This window comes from Lissotriton helveticus, chromosome 2_1, assembly GCF_964261635.1.
Source record: "Lissotriton helveticus chromosome 2_1, aLisHel1.1, whole genome shotgun sequence".
Classification (NCBI taxonomy): domain Eukaryota; kingdom Metazoa; phylum Chordata; class Amphibia; order Caudata; family Salamandridae; genus Lissotriton; species Lissotriton helveticus.
In genome coordinates, this window is record NC_136059.1 from 968,429,968 (window position 1) to 968,448,631 (window position 18,664).

Sequence of the window (18,664 nt, forward strand, 5' to 3'; positions counted from 1 at the left end):
TTTGGAGGATTGCTCCTTTCACTTTTTTTCACATTCCTCAAAATCTAACGCAGTAGCCTTAACATCGGGAGTACCACTAGGCTCGATCCTGAGTCCTCTACTTTTCAATCTTTATGTTCGCCTTTTGGCGGACATTGCGGAAAAACCTGGGTTGACCATCTTCTCTTAAGCAGACTATACGCAGATCATTTTGTCTCTTTCATCTGCTCAGCATCAGGATGCTTCACTACTTCAGCTTGGACTGCGTAATATCTCCTTGTGGATGTCCAGAAATGCTTTAAAGCTGAATGGCTGCAAGACTGAGGTCCTCATCTTGGGGAACAATCCTGAGCTCTGGGGAGCAAGCCATTGGCCTGCCCCTTTCGGACCTTTCCCACTCCGGTCCCGAGGGTTAAGAACTTTCTCTTGTAGCCCAAGTGTCTGGACCCACGTCTGGAGTCACCTCAGCTTGCTTTGTGGTCCTTAAATGGCTAAAGAAAATCCTTTGGCTAATTTCACCAGCTGCCCAAAGAACCGTTGTGGAGGCCTTGGTGATCTCCAGACTTGATTATGGTAATGTACTGTATTTAGGTACGGACAAGGCCTCCGTCCGCCGTCTCCAGCTTATTCAAATGCAGCGGCCCACCTGCTTTTTTGGTTGCCGCGGTACACCCCTGTTTCCCCTCTGCTTCATCAACTTCACTGGCTCAAGGTACACAAACGTATTTAGTTCAAGGCCCTTTGTTACATGTTCCGAGCTCAGCATGGCTTGGCCCCCTTGTACATATAAAGCCTTGTCAAGCCTTACCAACCCACTCGTTAACTGAGATCGGCCAGCCTTTCTCTTTTCTCAGTTCCTAGAGTGCGGCGGACCAGTATGGGAGGCCGCTCCATCTCTTACCTGGACCTTAAAATGTGGAATTCCCTTCCATTGGAACTCAGGACTTGTCGGTCGCTCCTGGCCTTTCGTAAAAAGTTGAAGACTTTTCTTTATAGTCCGGTTTAATTCCGTGCTTCCAACTAACCTCAACCTCGCTTGTCCTGCTCAGCGCGTGGAAACCAAGTTTGGTAGCTGTGCGCTGTATAAATCTTTTAAATAAATAAATGCATGGGAGGTGAAACATTGAGTCTGTCATGATGTTCTTCCTTCTACATGGATATGTGGTTTATGCCATGCTATTTTCATGTGTAGCAGTTTTAAATTAAGGTATTTACCCAGATCAGGATACAAGGCTCCCAGTAACTGAGATAAGATTTCACTGAATAGGCCTCGTGATTATTGGCAGAGCTGTTTTCCTCTGCCAAATTATTGCAACATCGATTGTGTGAGAGCTAGTAATATTTGTTTCATGCCATTGACACTCTGCGGTGGTAATAACAAGATTTGTCCTTTGCAGTGTAATAATACATGTGTGAATGTGTATTTATTAGTATATGTGTAGGTAGGTAATTTTCTTTTCATTGGTATGGCATACAATACAAATATATCCGGATGTGCTGAGTATAATATGCTATTTATTAATATTGTTGGGGGTGGGGAAGGGACATGACTTGCAAGAAGAGAAGCGAAGCCTTGAGTAGGTATGGCTGCCCCTCTCCATCCTCAGTACTAAGGTTCAATTCCTAAGAATCTTTGACACTGACCCCATGCCCTGTCTCAGACAATCAACAATCTTGCTCCATAACTACTCGTGTAACTTCACCTCTGGCTCCTTAGTAACAGAGTATACTAAAAAAGAGAGGTTGTATCGCTTTGACCTAGTCCTTTCCAAAATGATTCATATCATCAACCACACTCAATCTAAGATCAATCTCAGAGGACTTTTCTTCTCATCTTCTGTCAAAAAGATGTCCAGCTTTTGGTATAGAGATTTCGGACCTAAGCTCACTCAAAAATGTAAAATATTCCTTATACACTACGAATCTCACTCATTAAGTACCAACCAATGTAAAATCATAAATTCTCAGATCATTTAATTGCTGTACAGCCCTCGGTTCAGTATGTTGTGGTATCTGCTACATTTAGGAAAATAATACAGGGAAAGGAAGAACATTTCTCTCAAAACAGTGACCTTTCGTTCTGTACGGTCAGGCTTGAACACACATCTGCCAAAGTCTGGGTTTGTGTTGTGGTATGTGATGGACTGTTTCACAGATCTTATCTCCTAGAAGTATGGAGTTCACTTTCTGTTCTTGCTTGTGGAAGGCTGGAGCGTCTTATAGCTGTAACTGTCAAATGATATCAATGTTTTCATAGCCCTACAAAGGCTACAATATTTTTAAAACTAATGCAGTGTATAGCATATCCTTAGTCTAAAATCAGGACACTTAGTATATGGATCTTTACTTTGCCTTTTGTGAGATTAACCTCTTTAGCCCCACCATAGATATTGTCATTACAGGGTAAGGGTTTTGAGACTGATATCATGGCATCCCAGTGCTCTTTAAAAATGTAATGGTTCTACCCCAGCTTTCAAGCTTCCAAGCCAGGTATCATGCACGGAATAATTTTGCAATGGGAACGTACATTCTGGCCCTCAGTAATATGAATACCGGCATCTTGTCTTCTTTTGTTTTCAAGTGGGAATGTGTCAAAATTTCCACATTTGATTCGCCCCCATGACTTTATTCCATGCTATCTGCCATGTTTAGAGATACCCTCAATCTCGCTTTTAATCAAACGTTGGCAAAGCCAGTAGGTATGGCTTTGGCATTTCAAACGTTTGGCGTTGTCAGTGCTTGTTTTGTCTTGTCATTGTTCTTGCATATCGTTATTGGCAGGGAAGCTGCTCGGCCATCCTCAATCTAAAAAAGAAAGAAAAAAATGGACATACCTGCATTTCTTGTCAGTGCTGGAGGATTGCTACGCATCTCTAATTAGTTTTACGACTGTAGATAAATTAACATCAGCTTTCACTTTTATAATAAATATGAATACGTAACTGTCAATAAAAGATATTTACAATATGAACTATGTTTATGTCAATATTACATTCTAGAGGTGAGAACCACCTGATGGAAATACGATTTAGCTCGTTTTTATATAGTGCTGCATACTTACTTCATTTATGCCACTTCTGAGCTCTGTAATTAACAGGTGTTACAATTCCCAGTTTAATGGTACTCAAAAGTGAAGAGATCATTAGATGAATACTGAAGATGCCCTGTCAGGCATACTGAAATGTAGACCATATGACTTAGGATACTGTGATCAGTTTTGAAAAGTGTATCTATATTGTACTGTACTATATGAAATCATGCTTGTCTTTTTTACATAGTTCCATGGTGATTAGAGATTTAACCTTACGAAGTGCTGCTAGCTTTGGCTCCTTTCACCTAATCCGCCTGCTGTACGATGAGTACATGTTTTACTTAGTTGAACATCGAGTTGCCCTGGCAACCGGAGAGACGCCTATTGCAGTCATGGGAGAGGTGAGTAGATACTCTTGAACTTATTACCGGTTGCTCTATCATTAAGATGTATAAATGCGACTGGGCTCTGGGCAGCTCAAAGCATTTACCAGATAAATATAGAAAATACATTTTCTTCTGGGAATCACAGGGCATACAACGAGTATTTGCAAAGTTTGCCAAGGACTTCTGCCACCGTAGCTCCTACAATAAGGTAAAGTTTAACGCTTCGGTGCTACTTAAAATGTTGTGCTCATTAAATTTCGGCTCCAGTACGATATATTCATAAGTTTCCCAAATTTCTCTAATAGCATGAACTGGATTAAAAGAGTCAAATTAGCATGAATTGTGGCCTCTAAGGCATCTTACATGGACATGCAGTAGGTTAGTGCCCTGAATACAAAATTTAATTTTAATTGTATTTGTATAGTGCTCAGATATGTACATGTAAGTTGTATTTAATAAACTCAGACTTTCAAGTGTTGCTATACTTTAGGTTAATTTATTTGTTTTTATATGTATTTTTTGTAATTCACTAGTGAAGCAATCGTAGATATATAAATATGATACAAGATTTACTTATTTATGCAGTCCCCTATATACATGTTAAACATAGAATAATATAACCATAAGTAATATGTACATTTGTTATAAATAAAGATTAATATAACCATATGTACATACAAGCAGAACTAGCTAATATCTATATATTTATAAACATAATTATTATACACATTTATGCAAAGCAATACACATATGTAGGTTCACATCTATAGTCCAAATAAATGCCTATATAGAGAGGGATATGCTGCATATATATGTTTGAGTATGGTTGTTATGTGGGGAAGAGCCAACTGTTGAGTAGTCTTTTGAAGATAAGGTAGTTATCTGTGGATCTTATTTTTGGGGGTAAAGAAATCTTTAGTTTGACTGCTTAAACAGCGAAGGATTTGCCACCTATGGTTTTGTTCTTGTATGGTGGGATTTTTAGGTGAGGTGCCAATCTAGAGTGGAGGTTCATTTTCTAAATGTGTTTGGTAATTTTATTCTGGATGAAGAGCGGTCCTTTTCCATGTATGACTTTGTGGGTGATACAAAGCAGCTTGAATGTGGATCTTCTGGCAACCGGTAACTAATGTAGGGGGGCCTTCAAAGCAGGGTAGATGTGGGTTTGTGGCTTTATATGTCAGAGCTGTCTGGCAGTAGAGTTCTTACTCCGTTGTAGTCTTTTCATAGTTGTTAAAGATGATCCGTGGTAGAGGCTATTGGCATAATCGAGTTCAGACAGAACAAGTGAGATAGTTGCCTGGACCTTGTGTGGAAATCCCAGGTAGGGTAAGATGTGTCACAGTTTTTATAGTAACAAAGCTTGATTTTGCTAGTTTGTCCACTTGGCATTCATTGATCGCTTGGAGTCCATGGTAATTCCAAGGTTTCTTACTTCCTAAGATACTTTAAGTGGTGTTCCCAGATCGTTAGGCCAGGCGGCGAGTGGGTCATAATTTTTCCAAATGCCACACTTGAGTATTTACGTTCTAGAAGCTTTCAATTTGAGATGGCTCCATATCCACCAGTGATCCATGGCTCTGAGACAGCTGAAAATTTGTGAGTTTCCAATGTATTTGGGGCTTTCCAGTTGAAGGAGTATTTATGTGTCATTTGGAGAGGTATAACATGTGAGATTAAATTGATTGATCAGTGCCGGTAATGACTTCATGTAAATGTTGAAAAGCATATGTGAAACGATAGGGCCTTGAGACATCCCTGCTTTCATGAAGTACGGTTTGGGCGAGAAAGGCGTGTAAGGACTACATTAGTTCCTTTTTGAAGGTAGGATGTGATCCAGTCAAGAGCAGCCCCCTCTATGCTGGCTTCGTAGAGTCTTTGTATTAGAATGTCATAGTCCACCATTTCAAAGGCAGCTGAGAGGTCCAAGAGAAGTAGTGCAGCAACCCCGTTCCGGTCAACTGTGTTCTGAAGGTCATCCCAGATGGCTAAGAGGGCAGATCCTGTGCCTCTTCCTGGACGGAATCCTGTCTGGATGTCTGAAAGTATGGTATTATCTTCAGTGAATTGTGATATCTGGGCGAATGCAGCTCTTTCTATCAGTTTGCCCAGCAAAGGTCCCTTTGTAATTGGTCTGTAGTTGTCGGGATTAAGCAAGTCCAGGTTTGTTTTCTTTAGAAATGTGCGTATGTATGACTTTTTGAGGTTTTCTGGAAATATCCCATAGTTCAGGAATTGTTGGTGAGCAGAGGTAGTTAAAAGATAACAGAGGTAGTTAAAAGAATTTTCTTGAAAGTTTGTGGCGGACAGGGGTCAAATGGGCTGCCGGCAGGCCTGCTTGCTTTGACCTGGTCCATCAATTCATTGTGTGATATTTGTTGGAAGGAATGGAGAGGCTGGGTTAGCATACTCTTCGAGTATTTTTTTGGAAAAGTGTTCGTGCTGGTGTTTTTTCTTTGTTTTAAATAGGAGTCCAACGTGGCTGCTTTGGTTGTGTAATAAATTGCAAGTATGCCTTTGAAATCTTGAGTAATGGAAAGTGTTCCTTTAAGGCAATTTGGTTCACGAAATTCAGTGAGAGTTTTATGTAATTCTTTATTTGGACGTTTAGCATTTTAAATTCTGTCTGAATAGTTTTTTTATTTCACTTTATTATCGCTGACTTGTATAATCTGTTAAGTTTTTGTAGGTGCAGTTTGTCTTGATTGGTGTTTGTTTTGAACCAGGTACATTGTAGCTTTCTAATTCTCTGTTTTCTCTCAGGTACCTGTTTTCTTTTGTTCTGTTGCATTGTTTCTAGTGGGTTTAGGATATCTAAAGCTTCTTGTAGCCACTCGTATAGTTTTTGAACTGAATTTATTGTGTTTAGATCTGTACTGGATGTTGTGTTTCTAAGTGTTCAAAATTGAGTTTGTTCCATAGTCGATAGGTGGATGGATATGAGGTGGTTTTAGGTGTGTTGCTTTGTGTTGTTTATGTTGGAAAGCAAGCACATGGTGGCCAGACCATGTGACTGGAGTCATTGTTTGAAAGGTAACTAGTTCTGTATTTGCATAAATGACATCTAGCATGTGTCCAGCGATGTGTGTGGGTTTGTGGACGATCTAATGTAGGTTCAGTGCGTCTAAGCGAGTGATGATTGTTTTTGGATGTGGCATATTGGGTTTGTCGCACTAAATGTTTAGGTCACCCAGAATAGTGTTATAATGTTTAAAACTGTGTCTAGAAGTGTGTCTGGGAATGTTGCATTGCTAGGTGGAGGTCCGTAAAGGAGCAGGAAGTTACAGGAGGAAAATGGTGTAGGGTTGCATCTGGTGAAGAGGGCCTCACAACCTTTTATGGAGATGCCGTCAGCTTTAGTGATATTTAATGTTTTCTTGAATACAACAGGTAAGCCACCTCCTCTTTTGCCTATACGATTTTGTGTGATAGTTTGATAGCCTAGAGCATGGATACTCACAAACTTTCGGGTGCCAAATTTAAATTTTGTGGCCGAGGGCCACTCTGGTGGTGGCGGGGTCAGTGAGAGGTGGGGCAAGAGTTAAAAAACAAAACTCTGACCATGAGGTCGAAGACAGGCCCCTGCAGTGGACTCATTAGTACACTGAGCCACCAGACCCGGCATACACACATCTATCTATCTATCTATCTATCTATCTATCTATCTATCTATCTATCTATATATCTATCTATCTATCTATCTATCTATCTATCTATCTATCTATCTATCTATCTATCGATCCATCTATCTCTGTCTCTATCTGTCTTTCTCTGTCTGTCTCTTTCTCTCTGTCTCTCTCTGTCTGTGTCTGTCTGTCTCTCTTTGTGTCTGTCTGTCTGTCCATCTCTATCTCTCTCTGCCTGTCTTTCTCTCTATGTCTGTCCATCTGTCTATGTCTGTCCGTCTGTCTATGTCTGTCTCTGTCTGTCTCTCTCTCTGTCTCTCTCTGTCTGTCTCTCTCCAGGTGCAATTGTCCAAATTCTGAATGTGCTTACATCTACTGTTCAGGGATAGTGACTCAAAGATGAAGCTGCTGTGGGAGAAGAGGACGTCGTCTGCAACACGATACAGGAAGCTTCCCAAAAGGCCCTTTAAAAGTCAGCAGTGAAAGCGTACAGCTGAATTTTAAAGGGCCTTTTGGTTAGCTTTCCGTGGGTGCTGTGTAAGACGTCACAGAGGCCGGCAGTAAGCACGCAAAAAAAGCCGCAGAAGCATATGTTGTGAATACGTATTTAAAAGGTATTCACTACGTATGCTCCTGTGGTCTTCTTCTGTGTTTACTGCCGGCCTCACTTGAAATGTAGAAACTGCAAGGCAAGGTCTGTGGGCCACCAATGAAGGCCTGCCGCGGGCCGTACTATGAGTACCATGGGCCTAGAGGAACGGCTTCATGAAGCACTGGACCATGTCCTTCTAACAACCTGCAGCCATCAACCTCTTCCTACCAATACTGACTGCTGTCAGACTTAAAGAACCATTACACACCATTCATCACATTAATTGCCATGTACTACTTAGTGATGCTACGTAAAGATATACCTTTGCAACATCTAGAGGTCAGCTGCCCGGAATATCTCACTCTAAAAAGCCACCTGGACTATATGCTACAAGAAGGCTGGTTTGGGGTCCAAGCTCGGCAAAGATGGGTGCTAACTGCTGCACTGAGTTGGAGAGGCACTACTTGGGAGAAAAGAACTCGAAGTCCTAAGGTCATAAGAAGGGATAAAATAAAAAGAGTCACTAAGGCCGATGGCATTAAAAGTTCTAGCAAGTGCTAAAAGAGCGACACGGAGGCGTAATTTGACTCCATGCAGTAAATTAAAGAGAGCAAGTGCACTAGCTAGCCCATTGACCCATGGTCCTGTACAGAGGGGAGACAAGATTGCCAGCAAAGACCAGAGCCACATACATGTCACTGTCCAACAAAAAAAAAAACTGAGGAACACAGATACAACGCAAAGGCGGGGTCGCACTACAAAGTTCCACCCTCTTCACTTGCAGGGAGGCATAAGCACAGCAGAATCGGACATGAGTGTGATGTCACACTGTTCTGTATGTGTGACGGACAAGTGAGAGTGATTTAATGGCCACATACATGTCACTGTCCAACTAAAAAAACAACTGAGGAACACAGATCCAACGCAAAGGCGGGGTCGCACTACAAAGTTCCACCCTCTTCACTTGCAGGGAGGCATAAGCACAGCAGAATCGGACATGAGTGTGATGTCACACTGTTCTGTATGTGTGACGGACAAGTGAGAGTGATTTAATGGCAGTCATTACAGGACTAAGATTCCTTAAAATGCAGAAAATAGGTAGTGACACAGCAACTGAAGAAGAGATTCTCCAACCTCGAAACTACAACAGTGACCATATGATTTCAGAGTTTTAATTCTGGTGGCACATGCAAAAAATAATATCAGATCAACATTGTTTGGCATTGTACATATAATTGGCAAATTGAAAAGAATACAAATGAATTGTGAAAGAAATGTACCAAGACAAATGTTAGGAGACTTTTTTTTGTTTTAATTTTAAAAGGGTGACATCACAATACATCCACAACAAACATAAAAATAATCGCATGACATATTTACACTATGCATGAATAATCCTAATCATAAACTTCCCAATTAATCCAACAAAAACTTTTTTTTAAAACAACAAAAAAATCATAAAGACCACAAATTATAAAATGAAGACACAAAAACTCCCCATCCTTCCTGAACGTAAATTAAAAAGTCGTGTTGAAATAATAAAGCCTCTCCCATCCAGTCACTCATACCTCGCATCCAGGCTGCCCTCCACTCCCCCCTTGCGACCCCTAGTTCACATCACTCTGCTCAGTTTCTGCTGCCCTTTGCTGACGAAAGAGTCGGAGCTCCCAAATGTCCTTTGGTCTCGAGATTGTTGGTAATTCTTCCTCATACGTTTCTATGTTATCTTTGCAATAGACCAAGTCCTTTATCCAGTGTTCCACCTTCGGTGTATGTCTCCCACCCCAAGTAATTGCCACCTGCCGTGTAGCCATTAGTAGGGCCAATTGTACAAATCTACCACCCACTCCCTTGACGTGAGGCACACAGCACAGCAGGCAGACAGCAGGCAGACAAGAGGAGTGCACTGTAGCTCCACAGCTGCCATGGCTTTTATATCTCTCACCACAGACTCCCAAAACTCAGTCACCCTCCTAAATCCCCAAGCAAGGTGCAGAAAATCAGCATTCTCCTGTCCGCAACGTGCACAACATCCAGACTCGCGCAATCCGAATCGATGCAACCGTGCTGGGGTATAACACACCTGGTGTATATATTTAAAATGTATGATACGTAAATTCCTGTTCATAATAAGTGTACCTGTTAACTTGCACACATACTTCCAATCTTTCACCGATATCGGATCAGGTAAACAGACATTCCATCTCTCCCAACTTCTGTCCAGCTGGCTAACTCATTCTTCCTTGATCAACCTATACAACCTGGATATCAGTTTTTTATTAGTGGGAGTGGTAAGCACGAACTGTAGAGACAGCAATGTGGGAGGTTCGAGAGGGTAAGTAACGTAGTGAGCCCTGACCGCGTGCCTCAGTCTATGCATCACGAACCTGAACAGCAACTTTGGGTTGCTGATGTATTGCAGGGCATCCGGTGTGATAAATGACCCTTCTGAATATAAATCCTGCATCAGTTGAAAGCCTGCCTCTTTAAGCAACCGCATCGATGGCGCTTCATGGGTCACTGACAGCGCAGCATGATGTTCTATGTACATGGCTGGTGCGTATAGTGGCAGTTTGCTCACCAGACGCCCTGTCTCCTGCCAGGCAGCTATGGACGTGTCCACTGCATTTATCTCCGTTTTGGAGTTCCACGTGTTCGGTGTGTGATCATGCTGTGTAATGGCACCGGATATGCATCCCCCTCCTCTACTGTGACACGTGGAGTAAACGCATGCGTTCTCATCCAATAAAACGTATATTGCGCTTGCACACTCAAATAATAGACATAGAAGTCCTGTGCCCCAAAACCTCCATTGTCATAATTACTTGTGAGGACTGACCATTTCACTTGAGCATCTTTGCCTCCCAGACAAGACGCAGCAAGGTCCCCAGGAGAGTGCTAAGGAACCAATCGGGATGTCAGTATACAAGTACAGAAACCGCGGCAAGACCACCATCTTAAATAGCGCAATACGATCCGCCAAGGAGAGCAGTAAAGATACCCACACCTCCACCAGCTGTTCCAGTTTGGTGTATGCTCTCCCATAGTTCTCACGTATCACTGTATCCGGGTCTCTATGGACCCAGACTCCGAGATATTTTATTGGGTCCACAGTCCACACCAGCGGGAAATCCATCTCCCGCTGTACAGTGGACTCCGTCAGAGAAATAACAATGGATTTATCCCAATTGACTAAAAGGCCCGACAAGCGCCCAAACCTCACATACTCCTGCAGCAGCTTAGCCAAATACCGTGAGGGCTCACGCACAAAAAGCACCATATCATCCGCATATAGCGAGATGGCAACTGGGCGATAGTTAAAGCTTAGCGCTGTTTCCCTATTTCTCTGCCTAATGATGCACGCTAGTGGTTCCAATATAATCGCAAAAAGCAGCAGAGACAACTGACAACCTTGGCGCATGCCCCTCTTTATGTGAAACAGGTCGGACGTCAAACCTCAAACACGAACCCTGGCTGATGTTTCCCCATACAACACCCTTATCCACTGTATAAATAAAGGTGGGAATCCTATGCGCTTAAGTATAAAAAACATATATTTCCCCTCAACCGTCCAGCAGTACCGCCGCGGCCGACATGCTTGGTTCTAATACGTGAAGCATGGAAAATATAGTTCGAAGATTGTGGAAGGTAGACCTGTCAGGAATACATCCTGACTGGTCAGGCAGCACCAGGCACGGCATCAGGGGTTGCAATTTAATTGCTAAGATCTTGGCAAGGATCTTGGCATCTATATTAATCAGTGACAGGGGACGATAAGAGTCACATTTATCTGGGCGCTTGTCTTTCTTGAACAGTGTTATTATCAGTGCCTGCCGTAGAGATGGCGGTAGTTTCCCCGCCTCATGTGCCTCAGCATACACCTCCAGTAGATATGGCGCAATCAATTCAGCATATGTTTTATAAAATTTGACGTGAGGCCATCTGGTCCCAGCGCCTTCCTGTTGGGAAGGGCTAGTATAACAGCCTTAATGTCCTCAACATCGATAGGTAAGCTTAAATATTCTCTTAGAGCATCCGACAGCCAAGCACACGCTAAATCCTCCAGGTACCCTTCAAACCCGGCTGTGGACGCTTCTCCTTTGGACGTATATAAATCTGCGTAGAAGTCGCGGAATTGCTCAGTAATGGCTAGTGGGTGATAGTGCTCCCTCCCGTGTGAGTCTGTGATCCTATATATATGAGGTTGCTCCATGCGGTCCCTGATCTTGCGTGCTAGTGTACGCCCCAGTCTCCCTCCCTCTCCGTACTGTCGTGCGGTGTGTCTACGTGAAAGATATTGTATTTTAGTTTCAGCTAAAGTATCATATTCCAATATCAGTTCGTGTATGCGGGCCAAGATATCTGCCGCCGGAGCCGCTGAGTAGCTACGGTCTAAGTCCTGCAGCGCGGTCTAAGTTTTGTGTAGTTGCGCTCTAATATCTTTCAAAAGGCCTGCCGTGGTACCAATGCTCACCCCCCTGATTGTTGCCTTAAAAGCCTCCCACAACGTGGAGGCCTCATCCCCCAAACCCTTATTGACTAAAAAGTATTGTTCAATGGCTTCCGCACTATAGCTTCATACACCGGATCAAGCAATGCCTCAGACCATAGCCGCCACTTAAAAGGAAGATGTATGGCCGTCGGGATCTTTTGGTCTGATAACGTACGTGGTAAGGTTACAACCTCCAGTACCCATACTATCGTATTCCCGCCCAGAAGGCAGTAGTCCAGACGCGACCAGCTGTAGTGCAATTGTGTCGCACGTGTTCCTTCTTTCACCAGGGGGTTTCGCACTCTCCACACGTCTCTCAATCCGAATTCTACCATAGCATTCTGCACACATTGGGCTACTTTGGGAGTTTGATGCGACAGTGGATTGGACTTATCTAGATTCAAGTAGGTGTTCAAATCCCCTCCCCACAGAATATCAGCTTCCAGCCAGACCCTCAGTTTAGCATACATCTGCAAAAAACACCCCGGGTCATCTGCAATAGGCCTGTACATGCTAACTATAGTTACCAACGAGCCTCCTAATTTGCCTTGCACCATTGCGCAACGTCCTTCCTCATCGACATATGTTCGAGCAGGTATAAATGGTACACCCCTTTTAATCAGAATCAGCGTACCTCGGGCATATGATGAAAACGACAACGCCAGTTTAAATCCCGCCCATCTTGCAGCAATACCTCTCTCTGTATGCCTAGTGAAATGTGTTTTCTGCAAAAGGCTATATATATGTCATGGCAAATCAGATAGGCCAAAACCTGTCGTACTTTTTTAGGAGAATTGAGTCCCCTCACATTCCACGTCAACAATTGGTATCACTCACCCATATCGGAACTGACTAACTCCTAACTACTCAAGAAGTAACGCAATTGACAGCAGAAGGGCAATGCTCGGCTCTCACCCCAACCGACATCAATGCAATTATCACAAAAATAATAATATACAACACATACCCCACACTTTCCACCCACCGCCCCCTGCAACCTCCCAATTAGGTCGAGACCATGTCCTACCTCCCCACCCACAGATCTTCCCCATCTACCATACTTCTCAACATATGGGGAACACCCATTGGGGGGAGGAACTGCAGCGAACACTCACTCAATGGTGAGATTCGCCAGATTTGAACTGTGTGGCACACCTGTGCGCCTTAAACCATAAATGTGGTCAACAGCTAACACGCCGACCTTGCACAAATCAACATAACTACATGCAACAATGTGGCCCATGTACAGGGGACACGTCCCCTATCTGCAACTGTAAACACTCTCAAGGTCAGATCAGCAAACAACCGCAAGTCTACTATAAATCTACACATTTCCATCAAGATGAAAACAATGTCACAAACACTAATCAGTGTCCTCTAAATTAGTCGAAGCTGATGGGCTCCCCGTCTCGCCCAATCGGGGCCTGGATTTGCAGAAGTATTTCGAAAATTTTAGGGCTGACTTTGAGTCTGTAAAGAAGTGCGCTTGTCCCTCGTGAGATATTTTCAGTTTGGCAGGGTACAGCATCGCCTAAGGGACAGAAGCAGTTTGTAGCAATAACTTCACCGGCACAAATTCTATCCGCGCTGCCTGCACCGCCGGGGTATAGTCAGGAAAAAAGGACAAGTTGTCACCCTTATAGTTAATTGGGGGCCTTAACCCTGGCCTCCCGCAGAACGGCGTCTCTGTCAGCATAGTTCAGTAGGCCCGCAATGATCGGGCGCTCCCGGTTAAGGCCTGGTGCCCAGCGATCGGTGCGCCCTCTCAATGATCATTACTGTGGACAACACTGAGCCAAACAGTTCGCGCAGCAGGCCATCTATGAATGTCTCCATTTTAGATATGGCGTGGATTCAGGCAGGCCAATTATGCAAAGCATGCTTCCAAATCCTCATTTTTTGCCCTTATGACCTCCAAAACCTTTTCCATGTGTAGAATTAGGGTCCGGTATTCCGCCTGCGAGTCCTGCGTGTCCGATAAACTGTTTTCCAGGACATCTAGTGTGTGTTCATGCTTGACCACCTTCTTCTTCACCACATCGAGGCCTCATCCCAGCGCATAGTTCTAGCAGGATGGTTCTGGTGTCGTCTTCCACCGTCCCTGAGGCACCCTGCGCCCCAGGCTGATCTCCCATGGGTTCGCTAGTACGTGTGTTGCATTTACTTTCAAACTGGAGCTTCGGCTGATTAGGGTCAGATTTTCCCATATTGGTGGCAATACATGAGCAGGACACTATGCGCTGTCACAGCCGCGTCACACTTCATGGTCACTGTTCCAGTGTTCAGTTCCGCCGTGTCCGCAGGTTAGCCCCACAGCAGTGCAACTGCCTAGCAGCACCCCACAGTAGGCTGGGAAATATGGCCACCCACTGAGGCGCACACCACAGGTGAACACAGAGGTTCCACGCGGTCTTGAAGACAGCCTTCAGTTGACTCCTGCAGTCACTGCCACCCAGAAATCAGCCAGCCAGGTCTCAGATATCGGCCCCACACAGAATGAGTCCAAACTGTTATCAAGCCATTCCCAGCAGCGTTGCAGCACAATCCGGCATCTGCCACCAAAGCTCCCTGCTGCTGTCTAGCCGGAGCACGGCGCCCTGTTATATTCTTTAAATGCTGCCAATGATGTAGACCATGCCACCCAGGATGTCCCACGGTCACGCCAGAACCTTCACGCGCTCTCAGGGTGCAGACATGACCCTCCCCCCGCAGCTCAAAAGCACCAGCAGTGCCCTGCACACCCCAGCCCGCAAAAGCAGACTAGGCCTTGTATCAAGCATCCAAATTGGCACCTCCAAGTCATGGGCGTCAAGTCTGCTCAGCCACCCACTAGTAGGCAGTGAAGGTGTCGTCCTTCTGTGCCCCACATAGTCTGCCTGCTCTGGCCCTCCCAGATACCACCGTGCACTGTGACAGGTGCACCTAAGTAAGGCCGCACAGCCCAACCAGCACCCGGCCCAGTACGCGGCTCCCGCCCACTCACCACGCCTCCTCTGGGTCACCAGTCGCGCCAAGCACCATCCAGGTCGGGTCCGCCAGCAGCATCCTGCAGGGCTCCTCCCGCCTCCCCGCTGCAACCACAGGTCTCTGGGGCCTCCTGCACTCCAGCATCGGCTCTTATCACGCAGGACGTATCCTCCACACTGATGTTACCCCCAGTCAGCAAACCTCAATCCTGTGCAGCGAAGCGCGCCTCCTCATATTAATCGGTGCTTTGAGTGTACGCACCGCGCCATTTTCCCGCACAGGGCTTCTCTCCTTCAGAAGGGCGCCATTTTCTCCGAAGCCGGCACGGGGAGACAATCGCCAATTTCCGGCAGTTCCACCACAGCTGCGGAGTAAAAATCTTCCCCGATCCTGCCCAGGGGATGAGGTCACCTCTGCATGCAGTTCGTAAGCGGCACAGGCATTTTTAACATTTGGTATTTGCCGGAAATCCGAATCTGGCATGCGGAGCTCCCTCAAGAGGCATCCATTCTACCTAGCACCGTAGCCACGCCCCCAGATGTTAGGAGACTTGTGTGGTATTAAAGAGGTGGTCCAAAGAAATACTGACAGGTCCAGCTTACTGCTGGTATTGTCAGTAGAAAAGGTAAACAATCACATGACCTGACAGCCTAAATGCTTCAACTTTTTGCACAATAATTCAAACACAATAAAGCAGTATTTAAAACCGAAATATACCAATATAAGTAAATGTGAGCAGGAAATCACTTGGAATGTTACACGGTGTAGATCATGCCTTTGTTATCAGGTTGGAGCGGAAGTGGTAGTCCTCATCCTGGCATTAAAATTAGAGTTTCAGTAGGGATGGCAAAGCACTGACGCTATTAGTCCCTTTGGTTTTACATGACTAAAATTCTTCCATACTGGGGGCTACTGTGGCTGAGCAAGGAAAGGCAGAACTGAGGCTGATGCTAAGAAACAGTCTAAGCATCATTGAAAGCTGGTTGTGTGAGTTGCTCAGTAAGGTGTTCTAGCATCCAGGGAAGGCATTGTGTGATGATAGGCACACAAGAGTTGGCTGAAGTGAACTGTCAGTTGAAGAAGGAAGCTCGGCATTGTTAGATCTGGGGGTCTCTAGTTGGCAATGGTATTCACCTTTGTCCAAATAGGACCCTTACTTCTTAGTCGGGATAAGGGGATTACACTCCTAAATAACCCCTGCTTACCCCCTTGGTAGCTTGGCACGAGCAGACAGGCTCAGAGGCATTATGTTTAGCATTTGTGAATATACACAGTAATACAGTGAAAGCCCTACAGATGGACACAACACAGGTTTTATAAAAATAAGTATTCTTTATATATAGGCTTAACACAAGACCACAAACGACAAAAATCCCCATTACTACACTTAAGATTGATAAAACGTTGCTTAGTTCAAGTTGATGATAAATGCAATAAAGTTCTCAACAAAGTACCTGGATGCGTAACGCAAAGTAAACAAAGGGCTCGCAAAAGGGAAGATGCATCGGTTCCGTGATCCGGGGGAGATGATGCGTCGTGCCTCAATGCTTGTGCAGAGTAGGGGATGCGTCTTAATCCTTTCCGGTGCGGAGGTGATGCGTAGATTCTCGGCCTGCAGGCCCGTTGGGTGCGCAAGATGGCGCCTTGATGCGATGCGATGATCCGGTTGCGATGTGAGAAGATGGCGCCCTTGAAGCGGCGATGCGATGATGATGCGTAGACGCCCTGGCAGCCTTGCGACGACATTGTACTTTGGAGCCGCGACAGGCCCAGCGACACGCTTTTCTGGTGATGCGATGGCGACTCTTTCGATGGCGTCCCGCTTCTCCGGTGATGCGACAGCAGGCAGCTTCGATGAACACATGCTTCCAGGGAGATGCGGTGAAGGCTCGCTTCTCCGGCGATGCGATTATTTCCGATGCGGCGGCAACACGCTTCCTCTCAATGCGTTGCGCTTCCAGCTCCCAGCGACACGCAAATGTCTGGAGTTGAGAATTCCCAGCAAGGAAATTCAGAGGGGCGCTGGAGGTGAAGTCTTTTGTCCCTGAGACTTCAGCAGGAGGCAAGCACAGTTCAAGCCCTTGGAGAATATTCTGTAAATGATGAAAGTCCTTAAAAAGTTCCTTCTCCTTTCCTTGGCAATGAAGCAACCACTGCAAGCCAACCCAGCAAATAGCACACTGGCAGAGGGGCAGTCAAACTCCTGCAGCTTCCTTGGTTCTTCTCCTTCGCAAATGGTTTCATGTTCCAGAAGTGATCTAAAGTCCTTGGGACTGGGTCCCAATATTTATACCCCAAAATGCTTTGAACTCTGAAGGCAGAGAGGCCCTTGCCTAGTCCAAAACAGTTCCTGAGCACTCTGTTTACATGACTCTCTTCATCCTTTCACTGTGCACTGCAGATTAATCAGCCGCCCCACAGGAGGTGGAGCCAGCACAGGGGAGGGAAGACACAGGTCTGGAGCATTTTGTTGACATGATTCCTTCTCTCCTTTCACAGTGCAGGGCAGAGACATCAGACAAGCCACAGGAGGTGGAGCCATCATTGTAGAGGGAAGGTCCAGCTTTATTCAGGTCCCAGGTGCAACTCCTCCCTCTCATCTAGATGCAGATTTCTCTATTCACCACTGGGCTGCCCCAGCCTGTCTCCTGGAATCCCCCAGTCCTGTCACTAACAAACCCAGACAACGAATACACAACCTAGCAGAGGCAGGCCTGGATAGTTAGGCAAGAAAATACCTACTTTCTAAAAGTGGTATTTTCAAACACAGAATATTAAAACCAACTTTACTAAAAGATGTATTTTATTATTCTCAGTTCAGGCATACTAAATTCGAATTTCTACCATGTGATGTGCACATCCATGTGTGCTTCCTCCCCACTTCCCTCCGTGATGTGCTCACCCTGTGTGCTTCCTCCCCACTTCCCTCCGTGATGTGCTCACCCATGTGTACTCCTCCGACTTCCCTCCGTAATGTGCACACCCATGTGTGCTTCCTCCTCACTTCCCTCCATGATGTGCTCACCCATGTGTGCTTGCTCCCCACTTCCCTCCGTAAAGTGCTCACCCTTGTGTGCTTCCTCCCCACTTCCCTCTGTGATGTGCTCACCCTTGTTTGCTTCCTCCCCACTTCCCTCCTTGATGTGCTCACCCATGTGTGCTTCCTCCCCACTTCCCTCCGTGATGTGCTCACCCTTGTGTGCTTCCTACCCACTTCCCTCTGTGATGTGCTCACCCTGTGTGCTTCCTCCCACTTTCTTCCGTCATGGGCTCACCCATGTGTGCTTCCTCCCCACTGTCCCTCCTCGCCCTTCATCCTGCACCTGCAAGTCCAACCCCCCTCTCTAGCATCTCCTGTCTTGTACTAGGGCACCCATGTGTGCTTGCTCCCCACTTCCTTCCGTAAAGTGCTCACCCTTGTGTGCTTCCTCCCCACTTCCCTCTGTGATGTGCTCACCCTTGTTTGCTTCCTCCCCACTTCCCTCCGTGATGTGCTCACCCATGTGTGCTTCCTCCCCACTTCCCTCCGTGATGTGCTCACCCTTGTGTGCTTCCTACCCACTTCCCTCTGTGATGTGCTCACCCTGTGTG

The 18,664-nt window shown here is 45.5% G+C and overlaps 1 protein-coding gene across 2 annotated transcripts in view; it reads left to right on the forward strand.

The window, feature by feature from the left end:
• Window positions 1-18,664, forward strand: part of RFX3 (regulatory factor X3) — a 638,508-nt gene that overhangs the window by 608,581 nt on the left and 11,263 nt on the right. For both annotated transcript variants that reach the window (XM_078675714.1, XM_078675716.1), the window contains one exon: window positions 3,258-3,411. In XM_078675714.1, coding sequence (XP_078531840.1) covers window positions 3,258-3,411 — 154 coding nt within the window. The remainder of the gene's footprint in view (window positions 1-3,257; window positions 3,412-18,664) is intronic.